Below are 18,681 nucleotides of genomic sequence, written 5' to 3'. Positions count from 1 at the left end.
TACCAAAATATTGTAAAACATGCAGAAGACTGAAGGCTATACTTAAACCCAATAGTCTTTAAAAAAATCATTATGACTTAGAAACACTTCTTGTTATGAAGCTGTGCATACAAAAATTTAGATTTATGAATAATAAAACATTAGAAAACATTTTTATATTTATTTATCTTATATAAACGGAGAACTTTCGTTGCGAACCGGCCAGGCTTTTTCAGTAATGAGGGAACTTAACAGAAGCGTGATGCGGTATGAGGAAGGCCGAGCTTGGTCGTTCGACTAAATTATCGGTTTTCAAAACTGTGTTTATTCCTATACTCATTTATGGTCAAGAGCGTCAAGAGATTTGGGTGATCGAAATCACCTTAATCGCCCTGAAGTGAATGAAGTTCTGAATTAAGTGGCAGAGGATCAACAGACACGGGCTGCTAAGGTGAATGTCATGGGCCCGCGACCCGAATACTAATAAGCGTTTGAAAATTATGATGATGATAATGATGATGATTAAAAATATTTGCATACCTTTAGGGTATCTTAAAAATATTTTTTATAAATTACTCCCAATAGTTGGCAATTAATATCAAACTCTTTTAATTCGCCTTCACTTTAATCGGAACTCCCTGTACTTTACTGAGCCCTTACATATTGAAACCGATTCCGCTGATTAGAAATTTTAAGACTTTTTCAAAATATCCAAATTCAAACAAATCTGTTGAGAAATAGAGACCCTTCAGCATCCTTGAACTTCTAACTAAAAAATTCAAAATGGCGAATTTTCCGATCATAGGTTTGAATGGACGAAATGTTCGCTTAGACTACCTCCAGAACATATTCAAAAATGTAAGAAATCGTTGAAGAGGCTTTTGAAAGATCCTAAAAAACATGATTTTAGTGGGAAAGAAGGATGTGGGGTACGAGGAAAAATATGTCTAAATAAATTTTTTCATAGGAGTCAACGAAGATCAAAGGCTAATATTTTTTACGATTTCATTTCTAGCCCCGGTAACAAGTTAAAAGAAATACTATTCTGCTCTCTCTTTGAGTAGTTAAGTACAAGCAAAAATAAGGAAGGATGCACTGATTTGGTACCTAAAAATATAAAAACTTACTGTTACTGTAGATGATGGTAACAATGATTTATATTCGATTTATATATATTTATATTTAGAGTGCGTTATCAATCAGCAAAAAAACAAGTTCTCACTGATAATTCCAAAGTCCAAAATCAAATAAACAGTAAATCCTTTCGCTTTCACACCGACAGATGACCCATTGGTTCTCAAACAAGATGCAATAAATAAATTGGAAGAGTTTAGCTCTGACCTGAGAATGTGAATTCTTGTAATCATATGAGAACAGAATCTTAATTTTTTCATTCTTATTCAGCGTCAATGGGTTAATGCTTGAATTGGCGAGATCAAGGAAAATTACTTATTTGTCTAGGTAAACGCCAATCACTGTAATAGCTGTGATTGAAGAGTTAGAAATTTACAGAATTATGTGCACACTATCAACAAGTTTTATTTGTACATGTATCAAGTACATTTTCTCCCTCTTTTCACTTCAACGAGAAAAAGAAGGCAGGTGATTTGTGATAAAATCTGAGTGTCATCATGACAAGAAGTTAATCGCAATCTCTGGGCACAAACATTCACTCAAACACAAGACCCTGGGCCAGAGGCATCTCGGAGGAATGATTGAGAGTGATGGTTGCCCTTCTGCAGTACTGCTTCCAGGCATCAGATCCAGACTCTCGGCCGCCTCCAGTATGCTTCTCTCCGCCAAAAGCTCCACCAATCTCAGCCCCAGAAGGTGAAGTGTTGATGTTCACGAGACCACAATCTGATCCATGGTTTCCGATCCATTGGAAAATTGAGCCAATATCGCGCGTGAATAGGGCCGATGAAAGTCCCTGATCCACTGCATTGTTCCATTCTATGGCCTAAGAAAGAATCTTTTGTGATTACTTCGCAGCTTTGGAGATATTAAAGATAACTTACTTGATCCAAGTTCTTGGCTTTGAGAACATAAACAATTGGGGCAAAGGTTTCTGTCTTAACAAGGGGATGATCAGGAGCGATATTTGTAACGATCGTTGGTTCAACAAAGAATCCTGGCCTATCTATTTGTTTCCCCCCAACCAAAATTGTTCCACCTGCTTTCTTGACAGCCTCAATGGCTTTCAAGTAGTTATCTACGGCCTGTTGATTATGCACTGGTCCCAAAAGTGTCTTCTCGTCCAGCGGATGACCAACTCTCTTGAGCAACTGAAAGAAAAATTTACACCATTTTCAGTCAGTAAAAATACAAAATAGCTAAGAAATAAATTAATATTGTTTACAGAAATTAGTCAATTATTTATTTATTTCTTTTTTGATCAAAATTATCTAACTCAGGCAGTTTACGGATTTTATCGATTTTACTTATTTACAAGTCCAAAAAGCTCATAATCGGCTTTTTTATTTTTCAGATTTTATCAGTTTAATTTGCAAATTAATAGTTTTAGCTTCGGATCGACTATATCTTACGGAAGTTAATAAGCTTATTCTTATAATTTTTTTATATAAAAGTCAAGATAATAGCCATAATACCCATTCAGGATTATTTTAACGTTCTTTCTTTAACATTTTCGCAAAGAAAATTCAAAACTGATTTGTATTTGCACTACTTGCTATGTAAAAAATATTGATTTAAATATTTAAAATATTTTAATAAAGAGAAACATAAGTCAATTTTCTTGTCAATTTTTACTGCTCGAACACAAAGATCCATTATTTCCCAACTTTTAATCGTCCTGGAACTTAAACGGTAAAAGATAGCACTTTCCGATCTTCGGCGGCCCCCAAATAAAAAACATTATCACTACGCGTTTTTTTCTCCTCACCGAAAACTCACACGAAAACGGCTCCTACAATTTCTTTTATTTTCGGATCTGTTTCAGAGGTAGCCTAGGCGAACATTACGAATATGCATAACCTATCGCAAATTGCACGATAGAAAGACAAAGGTCAATCATTTTGCAGATATTGAAATTTCAAACCCGGCTGTATCAGTCTTATCGGTAATGAATCGATTAAATACCGATTATTAATAATTTCTTTTTCGGAAATTATTTTTTACTTGACCTTAAGTTTGTTTCCGAGCTAAATGTCAAACGATAAGAGATATCGACTTGCGGTGTTCGATGATGTCCCCCTCCGATAAGTAAACATTATCTTGGACGGTCTTTTTACTTTCTACTTTTCCCTTTTCCCCTCATCCCCCTCAAAACAATCTAAAACAAGTCTTTTTTGGTTTATTTTGAACACGGCTCTATAGATTTCTTTTATTTTCGGATATGTTTTTAGAAGTAGCTTAGGCGAACGTTGAGTTCACACATGATCACTTTGAAGGGTCGCCCACTTTGGATGGCTCATTTTTCAACCGATTTGGTTAAATTTGGATTTTTTGGAAAGGTCTTGAAATTTATTATTCGGCTATATCATTCCTAAATTTTCAAGTAATCGTAATTGATTTATTTTTCTCAAATACATTTACACTTTACATTTCTTGGCCAATTTACTAGTTCCGAATTGTTTTCCGATTTGTGAAAGAATTTAATCGGTAATAAACCGGTGTACCTGTACACCCAAAAAATATGCGAAAAGACAATTCATGGATAGCACTATCTCGCGAGTTCGAGCATTCCTCAGAGCTGGGACGCTTTGCCATCTCTTCTAAAGTTTTAAACCTTTTTAAAGATTAAGAAACTAACGTTTACTAATTAGGTTTTCTATTCGAGCATAAAACAACAAATCATAATAGGAATACCAGAGAATGCGTAATAAGGCTTATCAAACCATACTAAGATTTGTGGTATACACGAATTCGAAATACGTTAAATTCTTTTTAGCTGTAATAAATGTGGATACGGAAAGTAGTGCATCTATAATTATTTAATTTATGTAAATAAACCTCCCTAAACGACTCTTGTTAGGCATTATGATTGTTCTGCGTTACCAGGCCTCGAGGACTTAAAAAGCAAATGGTTAGAAGAGATAGAACAACTTTAGGGCTTCTTTTAGTCACATCTCCTATCATTGTCATGATTTTTATTACTTCCACAAAATAGTTCTGGAATATCTTGAAAACCGTTTATATTTTTTCTCAATTTTAGATACCTTTTGTGGCATCTTGGGCATCTTCACTTTATGATTAATCTACGTCCATTAACGAAAATGGCCTATAAAATGCATAATATGCCATTAGTACTACTTCTTTGCACCGATTTCTTGTACTAATGCCGGCACAACATTCCACATTGGAACTAGGCGACGAATTCCTTTAAAGTTATTTCTAAAGCGAATGGATTGATACGTTAACCCTTTAAGGAGGATTGGGTCAGTGGTGGCACAAAAATGAAATTTTTCCTACAGCCTTCTAAAGGTACGCTTGTCTCTAAAAATTCAGAAAAAGTGATTTTTTCTGACTCCAAATTTTTGACCCTCTCATCCTTAAAGGGTTAAACAGCACCAGAGTACATAGTTCTCAACCAATTTGGGTACGTGTAGATTAATTTGACAGGTCTTGGAATTTCTGTCAATCATAAACCGGTTTTAAGCGGTTATGAATCAGTAATGAATCGATTTTTAGTTTATTTTTTTAATGAATTCGATTATATCACATTATTAGCCCTATTTTGCGCAAACTCTTATGCCCTAGACACACTTACGACTTAACCCGAGAGACGGCTTAGTGGGAAATGATGTTAATGCACTTTAAATATTATTTCTAATATAATTACGTTAAGCCGTCTCTTGGCTAATCCTCAAGTCTGTCAAGACCCTTAGGCAATTTTAGGCAACAAATCTGCCGTGAACTGGTAAAATAAAATAAAATAATGGCACAGAAAAAAATAAAAATTTTACGAAATACTCAAAATCGTGAACACAACGCTTTTCTTTATGAATTGTACCTTTAAAATATATTTTATTACTCTGAACTAATTTGGTGAAATAGGGATAATCTAAGATTGATCTAAGTCATGAAGATCATCAAGATCTTTTTCAATCTGTTTAAAATCGATTTAGTATAATAACAATTTATCTACATTCCATCTCGTTTGTACATCTCAAATCAATATATATTTGCAAAGAGAAATGTAAAGAAAATTTACATCAATTTTCTGTTCTCTTGCCAAAGAATTCGTAAGCAATTTCTACAATAGGCTATAAAGTGTTAAGTAGGTATACTTCTAGCTTGATAAGAGTCATGAGAGATAAGTAAATATTTTTTTGGTACTATTATAAATTAATTTGTTGAACAAACATGTGCACAGTTTATTTTTGTACACAAAAAGTTAATATAAAGTTAAAAGTTGCAACGTTGCAACCTTTCAAATATTGGTTGCCAAAACAGCTCTATTAGATTTTGACACTTAATAACCTACGAGAAATGTACGTCAAAATTTGGTATTTTGAAGAAATCATCCTTCGATTCACCGGTATTTCTCCGGGAAATTACTGTAATTCCTAAATCCTATTGTAAATTTCACTCAAGAGACTTTAATTAAAACATCGAAAATAATTTTTTTTCATTGAAATACAATTTGGTCCTTCGAGCTGAAACTTACCCCTTCGTATCGAGTTTTCAATTTGGCCAGGAACGCATCGTGGATTTTCTCATGGATGATCAGACGTCTTGTTGCCGTGCATCTTTGTCCAGCTGTTCCGATACATCCAAAGAATGCCGCATCAAGCGCCATGTTAAAATCGGCATCATCATTGACAACGAGGGCATTATTCCCGCCAAGTTCAAGGATAAGCTTCCCGAAACGCCTCTGCACCTCAACACCGACTTGCTGTCCAACAGCTGAGCTTCCTGTGAAGGACACCAACTTCACTCGTGGGTCCTTCACGAGGACATCTCCGACATCTGCACCTCCTTGGCAGACGGTAGCGACTGGCGGGAGATTGTTGCGCTTGAAAACTTCCGCAAAGATTCTTGTAGTAGCGATCGCAACGAGGGATGTTGAGGGCGCTCCTTTCCATAGAACAGAGTTCCCAACGGTTAGAGCGATGGCAGCATTCCATCCGTGGACAGCACAGGGGAAGTTGAAGGCTGAAATGACCCCAATGCAGCCTAGTGGACGCCATTTTTCCAGGATCACGTGCTTTGGTCTTTCGGAAGGAATAATCTGAGTGCGAAAGAATAGATTTTAGTGTCATGTAATAGTTTTAAGGGGTATATAATATTATCACATTGGTCAAATACTGGGAATGATAAGATGAATATTCCACTTGATTAAAAGGAAAAGAAACCAATTGAAAATATTTTAATAATATACATTGTTAATTTGTAAATTCAGTGGTTTTTATTTGCTTCTAAAGCGATTGTTGAAGTAAGTTATCTTAATTGTTTTTAGCAAATCATCACTCCATATCGTTGCTAAGTGGTCTAATCAGATAAATTTTTTGCTCGATATTGTTCAGATTGAAGTAATCCGATTGAATAGATAAGATCATTACTCATCTTGTTAACCCTAAAAGCTTTATTTGAACAACGATATTTCGTTTCGAAATCACCCTTTCAAAAACAAAGTAAAAAATCTAGTGGACTTTCTGTTTTATTTGGGACACATTTGGGGGGATTATAACAGATTGAAATGGGATTTTATCTCAGGAACGAACCATTAGGGGAGATTTTCCGAGGCCTATTGGTACAGAAGTGCACTTTGAAATACTTCCGTTTGAACGAGATCTAAGGACATGAATAAGAACCTGGCAAGGCTATTAAATCTTTTTTAATGAATAATTTTAAAATATATTAGTCATAATCAGATGAATTATACCGTGAAGTGGTTGGAAAGTGTAGCGTTTTAAACAAAATAGATAACTTTGAATATTCCTAATGTAACAATTAAAATTATTTAAAGCATTTTATATTTGATTGAAATCATCTATTATATCCGGTTAATTTTACTTTAATATCTTAAAGCTATATATTAATTTTAAGTATTTCAATTTAAATTTAATTGTCTGCTATTAAAAGTAACTTTCCAGAAATTCAAAACATTTCGAATTTAATTTTATCCGAGACACACTTGGGAACACTATACCATCAAAATGTGAGATTTTATCTCAGGAACAAACCACTAGGGTAGATTTTAAATGATTAAATAAAGAGACAGTGGGGTCCTTTTCGAAATATTCTTGTTTAAACTTAAATGAACTCTTATACTTATGGTAAACTTTGAAATCTTCCAGAGCTGATCAAATAATGTCTAAGCAGGGTATACCGTGGATAAAATATCCATCAAATAAAGGTTTTCTTTGCTTAGAATTCTGAGAAAAAAACGTCGATTTGATTGGCAATAAAGAGAAATAGAAATTTATTTTTTCTTTGATTAAATAAAGATTCAAGCGGCATTTTGTCATAGATAAACTTGATTTAGAATAAACACTTCCTAATTTATCCCCCGTTTCTTTTCATAATTAATTCTTTTATCATATATTCGATTAGAAAAAGAAATCTTATTGGTCATCACGACCCTTTAGTTCCTAAAGGATTAAGACAATGAATCAGTTAAACCAGTAAAACCTTTGAGAGAAATTCTCACCTGTCCAGCAAACATTCTGGAAAGTCCAACGGCATAATCACAAATATCAATGATCTCTTGAACTTCTCCAATACCTTCAGCTTGGATCTTTCCCATTTCCAGAGATACAAGCTTGCCCAAAGGCTCCCTATACTTCCTTAGCTCATCCCCAATCTGCCGGACAATTTCCCCTCGAAAAGGAGCCGGCAATTTGCTCCACTCTTTGTACACTTCATCAGCTGTCTTAATACACTCCTTCATTTCATCTACAGTACCCGTCTTCACTTCTGCAATGACTTGCCCAGTTGCTGGATCCACGGATTTGATCACGGGTCCAGAACCCTTCCATGATCCATTGTACACCCCAGCATTGACCCTTTCAATACCGAGGTCTCGCAGGAAGGAGAACTTTGGGTCCTCGACAAGGTATCCGGAAGACATGGCACGAATTAAATGGATCCTCTTGGATGTGGCAAGGAGACTGCGTGTCACGAGGAGGGGCATTTGACTGGTGGAAAATTTAACTGTCTCAAGTGTTCTAAGTCTCCAAGGTGCGAGAGTTATTATATTTTTATCAAAATGATAAGATGCTGGATTGTCTTATCAAATGCCCAAAAGATTTTACTCGCGCAAACTCACCAAATTCACTGCACAAACTGGCTGTAAAAGCACAATTTCGTGGCCAAGTTAGTGCTCAATTGGCTTTTATCAGTGCTGATAACGAGTGTTCGGATTCATTCGGCCGGCTATTTGTCTCACAATTGCCCATATAAAATAGACAGAAGAGCGAAAGAGGGATTGATCAATTGAGTGATCTCTTGAGGATTATGATAAGAAAATCAGAGAAAAAAATCATCAAAACAACTCGAAGGTAAGAGGCATGGTAAAAATAATTTTATTATTATATAATTACAGCATGGAGGAAATAAAATAAGAAATATAAAGAAATTTAGAAAAAAATATTTTTAAAGAAGTTTAATCAATTTGATAAGATGTGACTTTCATATTTTGTTGCATTTTTCAAAACGTTATAAAAACCAGTTTCCAGGGAGTATTAATTCTTTTAGAAACAGAACCATCCAACAAATGTTGAAGCAGTTCTTGTACGTTTTCTTCGCTATTTTATTTACTGTGTATCTTGGCTTGAGTTGGCTGGATTGAATTTTGTAATGAACTTGGCTAAAAGATTATCTTCACAGGAAAATTATTATTTTTTTTTGATGTTTTAACTGCTCGAGCTCCATGAGAAAGCAATTTCCACAATCCATTTTTCTTTAATTCTCACCATCCTAGCTGACAAATGGTGAGAGATATTGACTTGCGGTCTTCGATGACCCCCCCCCCCACAAGTCAATATGCTATATCGAAATAACATATTTAAATTACGACCCCCCTTCATCCTCTCCCGAAATATGTCTTATTTTGATTTGTCTCAAACTTGGCTAAGGCTATTTCGTTCATTTTTAGATATGTTTTGGAGATAGTTCAGCTGAACATGCCGACGTCGACATCTAGGTTAAAATGAGGTAATTTGGAACATTCTCACTGTTTTAGATGAGCAAAGAGAAAACAGAAGAACAGAAATAGATTTTCTTGCCTTTGAATCTCTAAAACAGTGAGAAAATCTCAAATGTCCCAAATTGTAAATGGTTCCAAATTACCCCATTTTACCCTATTGACAGAAAACTCGTCATCTTGGATTATTAAAGGTTAAAGTTCAACCACCCTGGAGGACCTAATTTTAAACGTATATAGTTAAATTTGGATTTTTTGGAAAGATATCCTGAAATTCTGAACCCGACTGCATCAGTCGCTATAGATTATGAATCGGTAAAGTAACTGTATGAGCTCTATTTTAAAAATATAGTTTGTTGCACTTTTTCAGTCTTCTGACCCGCCTAAAATTCAAACGGTAAGATATATCGACTTATGATCTTCGATGACCCTCCCAAAATGACATTATATCTAGATTTCCCTTTATTTCAATTTAATTTTCAGATGAATTGTTCCTAAGCGTAATTTTGCATTAAAAATCATTTGGATTGATAGATTTTCGCTTATTAATTGATATAAACTAATACTTGGCCCACCAAAACCTGAATAAACATGCTAAAATAGCATAAATGTGATTGCTCAATTAAATTTGAATTTAGCAAATTAAAATGTTAATTGTTCATTAATTTCAATTTTATTGCAGTTACATAAGTAGTCTTTTGAAGAAAAATGTTCTTATTAAATTTATTCACTCGTAATTAATTACTATTTGTGGCCAAAAAAATAAAATAAGTACAGTGATGAAGCTGATGAACTTATACGCGAGTGAATCTTCAGTATCGTGAGTAATTTACTGAGTTCCTCCAAAGTATTTCGAAGGAAATTGTTGTGTCAAGAAATCGCAATTAGGATGATACAGATTTTCAACAAGACTGAATGAGAGTCTCTTCATGAGCCCCCTTGCCTACAACCCTTTCTTCTGGCTTTGGGGATTCTTTTGTATAACAGATAAGTGACTATAAGGCATTTTAAGTACTATCACACATTTTCAGTAGTCATTTACAATCAAAAATCTCGCGGCACTATTTAAAATTGAGCAAATTTCTTGCAAAATGTGTCCTGGCTGTGAGAATTTTCAAGTAAATTCTAGAAATCTTAATGCTCAATTAGCTCAATTGAATTTAAAATTAAATTGTGAAAATCCTAGTGTGATAGTGCCGTTATGTGCCTCCAAAAACCTTGCGTAAAGGAATATAAAGCAGACCTCCTTCGTGGAAGTTCGAGCAGCTCCCAAAGCCTCGGACACTTTGCCACCCTTATACTGTTCGAAGTTCGAACTCAAAGAGAGAGCAATTATATAATCGTCTATTTTTTCAACTTGTCACCGTCCTGGTGCTTAAACGGTAAAAGATATCGACTTCCGGTCTTTGCTGACCCCCAATAAAAAAACAATATCTCCATATGTTTTCTTTTCCCCCAATCCCCTCCATCCCCTTCCATGTTAGGTGAGATTCTTAACAATCTCACCTACTATAATCCTAACAAAATTTTATGTCGTCCGATCGACCTCAAACTTGGCCAAAATGTGTTTCGCCACTTCCTGATCACGAATATATATGTGGCTATTTTACGTTCCCGGCCGGCCGGCCGTCCGGCCGCTCTTTGGAGCTTAATAGCTCCTAAACTAAAAAAGATATCGACTTGCGGTTTTCGGCAAAGGTTATATATCGCATGAAAATTGCAACTTGGTGCATAGACCCCCCACCCCCCACCCCTCCTTCCAGCATTTTGAAGACCCCCCTTTTTTTGTTTTCTCAATAGCTCCGCCCCTATGGCATCGAGCGGGCTCAAATTTAAGTATGTTACAGCTGGGCCTTAGAGCTTTCCATCAGTACTAAACTTAAGGTCCCCCGATCCCCCTGACCCGAGCTATAAGGGTCCAAAAAAAATTCTTAAAATGGCCATAACTCCGGTTCTAATTGTCAGAATTTAAAAAATGAGGGCTTTTTGGAAAGCTCTCGTGAAATGCCACTTCCCCTTCTAACATCGCAAGTTCATAAAACCACCGCTAGGGGCGCTATTATTAAAAAGAAAATTTTTAAATCTTAAAAGTTAAATAGCTCAAAAATTCCTTATGCAATCGGGCTGAAATTTTAGTATGTTGTAGCCGTTGATTATACCTATCAAACAAAAAAAACCTTAAGTCGCTCCATAACCCCTGACCCGAGCTATAAGGGGTCAAAGTTCGAATATTGACCGGCCTCTATCTCCGGTTCTAATTAACATAGCGACATAAATTTTACCTTTTTGGTTTCGTCTCGATGAGAACTTTCAGATGGAAGTTCAAAAAGTCACCACAGGTGGCGCTGTGATAGCGTCAAAATTCATCGAAATTCAAAGTCATTTTTCTCAAAAACGGCATTGTGCAAGTTAATGAAATTTTAGTATGTTGTAGTCCAGTCTAGGACGTTTCCAAAATGGTGCAAATGTGCGCTGTGGTTAAAACAGAACCGGAGATATGAGGGGTAAAAGTTCACGAAATTCAAAAAATCATATCTCCGGTTCTATGTGACCGATTTTGATGAATGAGGGCTTAAACGAAAGATCTAACCAAATGCTACAACTTTCTAGAATATTTGAACTTCGTGGGACCTACACCAGGGGCGCCACAGTCGAAAAACCAATTTCAATATCACATAACCTCAATTATCTCGACTGTCGCTAAACCGATTTTGATGATTACTTCGACATAATTGTAGAGGACATTTGTCTCTACATTTCGTCCATACATCATTTTCCACTCAGACTACGCTATCACTCCGATTTTGCCGTTTAAGTGTGAAAAAATTGATTTTTCCAATAATAACGCTTTGAAATCACTCAGATGCCAATTTGACTGCCTCTACTCCACAAAGACACTTAAAATATGGTTTTAAATGGAAAATCCCACAAAATACAACAATTCTTTGATATAGTTGAAGTTCAACAAATAACTACTTAGGGCACTCTGGATGAAAAGACGAGTTAAGAAACAAAAAACCTCGATTATCTTGACTTCTCAGTAATCTATGAGATCATGTTCTATGGGAAAATTATAGAGAACATTCTGGTCTACATTTCATCCATATATCACTTTTCTGTCAGTTCATCCAAATCCTTGATATTTTGGTTTAAATACAAAATTTGTATAATTTCACGAATTTGATTCAAGATAACTGAATGGCGTCTCCCAACTTCAGCTCTAAATCAAATTTGCATGCACTCCGAGTTAGCTCACGTTAAGAATCTCACCTACGTAAGCCGGTTAGGATTATCTGTCCCTTATTTCTTTTATTTTTGGATATGTTTTAGAGGTGGTCCAGGCGGACATTTCGTCCAAACATGCCTATGACATAAAAAATCGCCATCTTGAATATTTGAAGGAAGAAAGTTTTACTACTGTGATGGTCTATTTTTAAATTTTTTTTTGGTTAAATTTGTATTTTTTGCTTTTTGGAAAGATGTTGAAATTTCGAACCCTGCTGCATCGGTAACGTATATGTACGTAAAGTTACCGATTTTTTTCTTGATTTTCAAATGCTTTTGTGATTTATACAGGGGCCCATCAAGTCTAATAAAAAGTGAAGCTATTTTTCACTTTTCCTTGTAATAATGTTTCAGATATTGCACCGCGACTTAAACAAATTTGATCGTAGTTCTTGTATAATTTCGGCGATTATTATGAAAAATGTATTTTTAGACAGCTATTCATGCACGATTTCGAAATATATCAAACTGATAAGTCAATTCTCTTTAGGAAAAAACTTGCCAATAGTCTTCAGTGCCTCTATATGCAAAAACGTATGGAAAAATAAGATGTCGATAAGCCCCTGGATTTATGAGTCTATTTGATCTCTAGTAGACCAGTAAGCATAAAAAAATCATGCGAAAAACTAATTCACGGAGAGCTCTATCTTGTGAGTTCGAACATTGCGCAAAGCCGGGACGCTTTGCCTTCCTTTTACACAAAATTGAACCTTTCATGTTGTCTCCTGAAAATTTGCTCACGACAATATGGCCTTTTCATCAGAGTTGAATTCTAAACTTATAATTTATTAATTTTTGCAAAACTAAATTAATTTGTGAATAGTCGAATAAATTTTTGAAAATTTGGATACAGGAAAATGTGCTAAGATACAAACCATTATGGATATTTTTCGATCGAATAGGCGTTCGGCTGTCCAAGATACAAACCTTAATTCTGCGCATAATTGTAATTTGATGAAAGTGACGATACTTTTGTTGTTGTTTTTTTTTTAAAGTTCAGTTAACTAAAAGACAAAAAAGTCATTTTCCCATTGATTTTATTTATACTTAACAATCATCTTCACACCATACAATTAGTTTAATTTTTATTCACTATCCAGCTTTAAAGGTCTGTCTTGGGGAGTTGAAATCGCCAGAAATCTACATCAATGTCCACAGATTTCTTCTTGTGAAACTTGTACGCAGCATCGATGTTGTACCGAAGCTGGGCAACAATCTTGGGCTCAACGCCCAATTGAATAGCGCTTTTCTTCACAAAATCCCGCGTTGAGGACTTATGGAGCGAATAGACGGCCGTTCTGGCCAGAAAGATGCCCACTTCGAGGAATTTCATATCCATTCCGACGTTCTTCTTGGTCCCAAATGGAGGATTCATCACGACTGTGTCGAAGGCTTTGCCGAAGCGGGATTCTGGGAGATCCCTTGTAACGTCAGAAAGGATGCAATCAATAGGAATCTCCATTTCAGTGGCATTTTCTACGAAAATCTACGAAAGTTTTGGGATCTTTTAGAACTGATCTTTGCAAAGAAATCTTAGGCTTACACTTGCTGCATCCGGATCTATTTCGAAACCAACTGTATGAGCTGCTCCGAGGAGGAACGATCCTATGCTTAGCATTCCGGAACCGCAGCCCAAATCTGCGACTACCTTCCCTTCAAGATCCCCAAATTGACTCTAAAAATTTTGCAATAGATCATCCCTATCAGAAGAGTTTTCTTTTATTTTTTTTAAAACAATGTGAAAGCAAAATTCATAGCTAAACCCAATTTCGTAGGTAGGGCTTGCTATTTGTTTAAAATTCTTCAATCTTCACTGAAGAGAAAGTAATATAAAGATTTAAATTTAATCTTCTCTTCATGATTCCTAGTATTTTTGGAGCTCAGAAAGTAGTATTAGGTTACAGGTTTATATTGATTTAGAGGTTATCAAAACAAGATTTATACTCTGTTGCATTTGAGGGCACTCATTCCTGTCTAATTGTGCTACTCCAATGAAAAATGAAAAGGGGAAATCTTTCTTCTGAACATTATTATTTAGCATGTTACTGTTCTCGAGTGATTCTGTATTATCGACTTTTCTTTGTGTTGGTTCCTGCCTCGACTGTTTTTCCCCGTTCTTATTACGCTCTATAGGGGAAGTGAGGGATGCTTCGCACGCGCGAGCCTTCGAACAATCCGAATTTTCTCTTTGTTTGAAAAATGCTAGTTCCTCATTTTTTAGGCATTAGATAGATAATCATAAGCCTCATCTTCACTGCAAAAATAGGCAACCTAGCCCTTCTTTCCTAGGTTCTAGAATCACAAATGCAAAAATGGCCTAAAATGGGAAATTTTGATGATTCACATTTCGTGTGATTTCTCACATTTAAATTGATGTTCAGAAATAATCACTTACACCAATACATGAAGGGTTAATCTGAGTTGATATTTGTAGATTTGAGACTTTCCAATCGATATTGGACAACTAGGCTCGCAAAAGCCCTTTGTGTCCCCCATTTCCATTAATTCCTTCCATTAATTAACCGACACAGAGTTTCTGTGTCGGTCAGTCGAATGGTGAACATCACGGATCAATTTGTGATCAAAGTTCAAGTGCAGTGTAACAACTCCCACCTGTACGTGATTTTCCCTGCCATATTCGATACCTGATGAAGAGGACATCCATCCTCGAAACGTCGTAGAGAATAAAATTGTGAAAATCAAGAAAGGTTCAGTGTCTCCGTCTATTTCCTGCTACATTCTGTCGAACCAAAATTCTTCTTAAAAAGTAAAGGCGTTTTGGAAAGCTCTCGTGAAATGCCACTTCCTCTTCTAACATCGCAACTTCATAAAACAACCGCTAGGGGCGCTATTTTTAAAAAGATTTTTCAATTTTCTAATTTAAATAACTCAAAAATTCCTTTGTGCATCGGGCTGAAATTTTAGTATGTTGCAGCCGCTGATTATACCTATCAAGCAAAAAAATACTTAAGTGGATTCATAACCCCTGACTAGAGCTATAAGGGGTCAAAGTTCGAAAATTGACCAGCCTCTATCTCCGGTTCTAATTAACATTTTGATCTAAATTTTGGGTTTTTGGTTTCGTCTCGATAAGCACTTTCAGATGGAAATTCAAAAAGTCACCACAGGTGGCGCTGCGATAGCGTCAAAATTCATCGAAACCAGTCGACGTTTCCAAACCAGTGTTTCCATTTCCAGTGCGCTGTGGTTATAATAGAACCGGAGATATGAGGGGTCAAAGTTCACGAAATTCAAAAAATCATATCTCCGGTTCTATTTGACCGATTTTGATGAATGAGGGCTTAAACGAAAGATCTCACCAAATGCTACAACTTTCTAGAACATTCGAACTTCGTGGGACCAACACCATGGGTGTCACAGTCGAAAATCCAATTTCAATATCACATAACCTCAATTATCTCGACTGTCGCTGAACCGATTTTGATGATTAACAATAATAATAATAATAATGCTGGCTGGCACAACATTCCATGGAGGAACTAGGCCTTCCCACCAGGGGATTTCTAGACATGCATTATTATTTTTTCTTGTGCGGGATGAGGTTGTCAGTCCCATGCCCCGTGGAATCAAGTGCAGTGAAACTCACTGGATGCAATCCGAACACCTTTAACACCAGAAAAATTCCTGATGACCTAAATGGGATTCGAACCCGGGACACTTGCATCATAGAGCTCTACCACTTGACCCATTGAGTGCCCTGATTTTGATGATTACTTCGACATAATTGTAGAGGGCATTTGTGTCTACATTTCGTCCCTACATCATTTTTCGATCACACAATGTCATCTGTCTGATTTTGTTGTTTAAATGTGAAAAAAATTGATTTTTTTTATAATAACGCTTTGAAACCACTCAGGTGCCAATTTGACTACTTCTTCTTGACCAAGACACTTAAAATAGGGTTTTAAATAAAAAGTCTCACATAATACAACAATTCTTTGATATAGTTGAAGTTCATCAAATGAACACTTGGGGCGCTCTGGTCGAAAAAACGAGTTCAGAAACAAACAACCGCGCTTATCTCGGCTTCTGATTAATCGATGAGATCAAGTTCTACAGCAAAATTATAGATAGGGTAAGTGTGCCAAATTTCGGCATAGTTGAATGCAAGCGTCGAAGTCTCAAGTATGAAATGTAATATTTTAAATACAAATTGATTTTTTTTATTCTTTCTTCTTAAAGAGTGTTGCTTGGAACCTTGTAAAGAGTTTACCGTCTTGATTTACTCTACAATCATTCTTAATACATTTTAAAATAAATAAAAATATAGACATAGCTTTGGTGCCCTATTTCGGCCACCTTCATTCTCATAGTTCCTTGCCCTTCGGGAATTCTTCCAATATCTTTTTCACGTCATCTCGTTTGTCGAAGCTACATTTTTTGTTATTCTTTTGCATTGTATAATCTCTAGAGTACATAAAATCTAAAAGTTCATGGAAATTCTAGGAACAAAAAAAGGTGGCCGAAATTGCAAGCTGGCCGGAATTTGGCACACTTACCCTAACATTCTGGTCTACATTTCACTCATATATCACTTTTCTGTCACTTCATCAAAATCTTTGATATTTTGGTTTAAATAAATACAAAATTTGTATAATTTCACGAATTTGATTCAAGATAACTGAATGGCGTCCACTAACTTCAGCTCTAAATCGAATTTGCATGCATTCCGAGTTAGCTCACGTTAAGGATCTGACTTACATAAACCGGTTAGGATTATCTGTCCCTTTTTCTTCGGAATATGTTCGGATGGAAATTATCCTATAACCCAAAAAAGTGCATTTAGTGACTTCGTTTTCGTCAGTTAAATCAGCATTTGTTGTGACTACTTTTTGGCAACTTTTCATGAGACGCATTTTCAGTTCAGCTTCATTTTTTCTTAAAAATGTGCCCTGAATACTATGTTTTGAATAAAAATTATAAAGATAGCACTAATAAACTACAAATTAATTAGAAAAATATTTATTAAGTTACTATTACATTATGTTAAAGCCCAGTTTTAGAAGTATGCGAACAAAATCGTATATAATTTATGCCCCACAGCTCAAAGTAGTCCCACCTCTCCCTATGCTATATCACAAAATTGGAAATATGAAGTTACGACTAATGCTGATTTAACTGACGATTTATCTTAGAAAGACGGTTATACGAGAGTAATAACTTGAGTATATTATTACAAATTATGTTTAAAAATATCTATTTTTTCAAAAATATTCTTAAATTAATCTTTAATTCTTTCCATTTTGTTCGTTATGAGCTCTTTTTTCTATAAAGAAAAAATTATATTTTTTTATTTGTTAATGGGATCCCCCTAGCTACGCCCCTGGTGGAAACCTTTTAAATTCCAAATTTAGTCAAGGCACAAAGTAAAAATTACTAAATTTTTAATTTAATGTCTTTTAATGAAGTTCACTCACCTGAATTTCATAGAGCATGCAGCTGGCGATATGAGGAGGTGTTTGGTACTGTTCCAAGAGGATTTTGGGATCCTCAAATCCGTCAATTCCCTGCAAAAACTCCTCCAACTTTTTCAGTTTTATTCGCGCCATTTTCACACACAAACACTTAAGGGATTCTTATTAGTAAGACAGGTAGTGATAAGGGAGACTTAGAACTATTTAGGGGGTGCCTCAAAGCGCGGCAAAACGGGAATGATGCTATTCCCGAAGGCAGAGTCCTGAGGTACGAAGAAACCAAAAGATTGCGTATGTGCTTGATTCCAAGCTGCCCTGGCAGGTGCATTTAGGATGACATCACTTGGTGGTTGACTCATTTGCATGTACTGCAAGGAAATATTGAGATTACAGTGAGAAATCAGGCGGGAAATGGACTTTCCGGGAAGACAAACCTGAGGTAAACCGAGTGAATTGTTCGTTGGGACGCTGGGAATGGATGTCACGACTGGTGATACACCTTTTTGGAGCAATTGCTTCTTAATCTGCAGATCCTCTAGAATTTTCCGGTTGTTCAATTCTGCAAAAGCCACAAAAAGCAGGGTTTTCCGGTGAGAAAAACATTCAAAATATTTACATTGACATAACCTCAAAAGCAAATGTCAGAGGTGAAGTGGGAGGTAGCATAGTGGAAATATCACCTTGTTGGGCATTTAGCGATGGAAAAGCCATGAAAATCTATTTGCTGATACACAAGAATGTCTCTAGAAAGGTTTGTTGGAAAAAATAAAATCCCTTTGTGGCGGAAAACTGCAGAAAACACAATTTTTAACGAAATTTTCTCACACACTCCATTCTCTTCTGCAAAAGTCCATGACGTCACTGACAGCGTCG

The 18,681-nt window shown here is 35.8% G+C and overlaps 3 protein-coding genes across 3 annotated transcripts; all 3 read right to left on the bottom strand.

Moving 5' to 3' along the window:
* Positions 1–1,493: 1,493 nt before the first annotated feature.
* Positions 1,494–8,420, bottom strand: LOC129805765 (putative aldehyde dehydrogenase family 7 member A1 homolog). The gene is made up of 4 exons (XM_055853898.1): positions 7,595–8,420; positions 5,609–6,172; positions 1,998–2,264; positions 1,494–1,939 (listed from the first exon to the last, which is right to left on the bottom strand). Exons 1-4 carry the CDS (start codon positions 8,075–8,077, stop codon positions 1,649–1,651), a joined length of 1,605 nt encoding a protein of 534 aa, XP_055709873.1. The 5' UTR covers positions 8,078–8,420; the 3' UTR covers positions 1,494–1,648.
* A 4,973-nt stretch (positions 8,421–13,393) lies between these two features.
* On the bottom strand, positions 13,394–17,943 carry LOC129805763 (rRNA N6-adenosine-methyltransferase Mettl5). The gene is made up of 3 exons (XM_055853896.1): positions 17,812–17,943; positions 13,917–14,048; positions 13,394–13,859 (listed from the first exon to the last, which is right to left on the bottom strand). The coding sequence occupies exons 1-3, from the start codon at positions 17,941–17,943 to the stop codon at positions 13,476–13,478; spliced, it is 648 nt and encodes a 215-aa protein (XP_055709871.1). The 3' UTR covers positions 13,394–13,475.
* On the bottom strand, positions 17,918–18,672 carry LOC129805764 (SOSS complex subunit C homolog B). The gene is made up of 3 exons (XM_055853897.1): positions 18,489–18,672; positions 18,243–18,367; positions 17,918–18,176 (listed from the first exon to the last, which is right to left on the bottom strand). The coding sequence occupies exons 1-3, from the start codon at positions 18,517–18,519 to the stop codon at positions 18,009–18,011; spliced, it is 324 nt and encodes a 107-aa protein (XP_055709872.1). The 5' UTR covers positions 18,520–18,672; the 3' UTR covers positions 17,918–18,008.
* Between the last annotated feature and the right edge of the window lie 9 nt (positions 18,673–18,681).

This window comes from Phlebotomus papatasi, chromosome 3 (assembly GCF_024763615.1).
Source record: "Phlebotomus papatasi isolate M1 chromosome 3, Ppap_2.1, whole genome shotgun sequence".
NCBI lineage: Eukaryota > Metazoa > Arthropoda > Insecta > Diptera > Psychodidae > Phlebotomus > Phlebotomus papatasi.
This window is presented reverse-complemented; position numbering and strand designations above follow the sequence as displayed.

Coding starts and splice junctions, on each gene's coding strand:
- LOC129805764 (XM_055853897.1), bottom strand. CDS start 18,519: ATGGCTTTTCCATCGCTAAATGCCCAACAAG. Junction 18,368..18,488: donor ATCGCTAAATGCCCAACAAG/GTGATATTTCCA, acceptor TGGCTTTTGCAG/AATTGAACAACCGGAAAATT. Junction 18,177..18,242: donor ATTCACTCGGTTTACCTCAG/GTTTGTCTTCCC, acceptor ATTTCCTTGCAG/TACATGCAAATGAGTCAACC.
- LOC129805763 (XM_055853896.1), bottom strand. CDS start 17,943: ATGGCGCGAATAAAACTGAAAAAGTTGGAGGAGTTTTTGCAGGGAATT. Junction 14,049..17,811: donor GCATGCTCTATGAAATTCAG/GTGAGTGAACTT, acceptor CAAAATTTTTAG/AGTCAATTTGGGGATCTTGA. Junction 13,860..13,916: donor TAGATCCGGATGCAGCAAGT/GTAAGCCTAAGA, acceptor AAACTTTCGTAG/ATTTTCGTAGAAAATGCCAC.
- LOC129805765 (XM_055853898.1), bottom strand. CDS start 8,077: ATGCCCCTCCTCGTGACACGCAGTCTCCTTGCCACATCCAAGAGGATC. Junction 6,173..7,594: donor CCAGAATGTTTGCTGGACAG/GTGAGAATTTCT, acceptor TTTCGCACTCAG/ATTATTCCTTCCGAAAGACC. Junction 2,265..5,608: donor TGAAAACTCGATACGAAGGG/GTAAGTTTCAGC, acceptor TTTTTCTTTCAG/TTGCTCAAGAGAGTTGGTCA.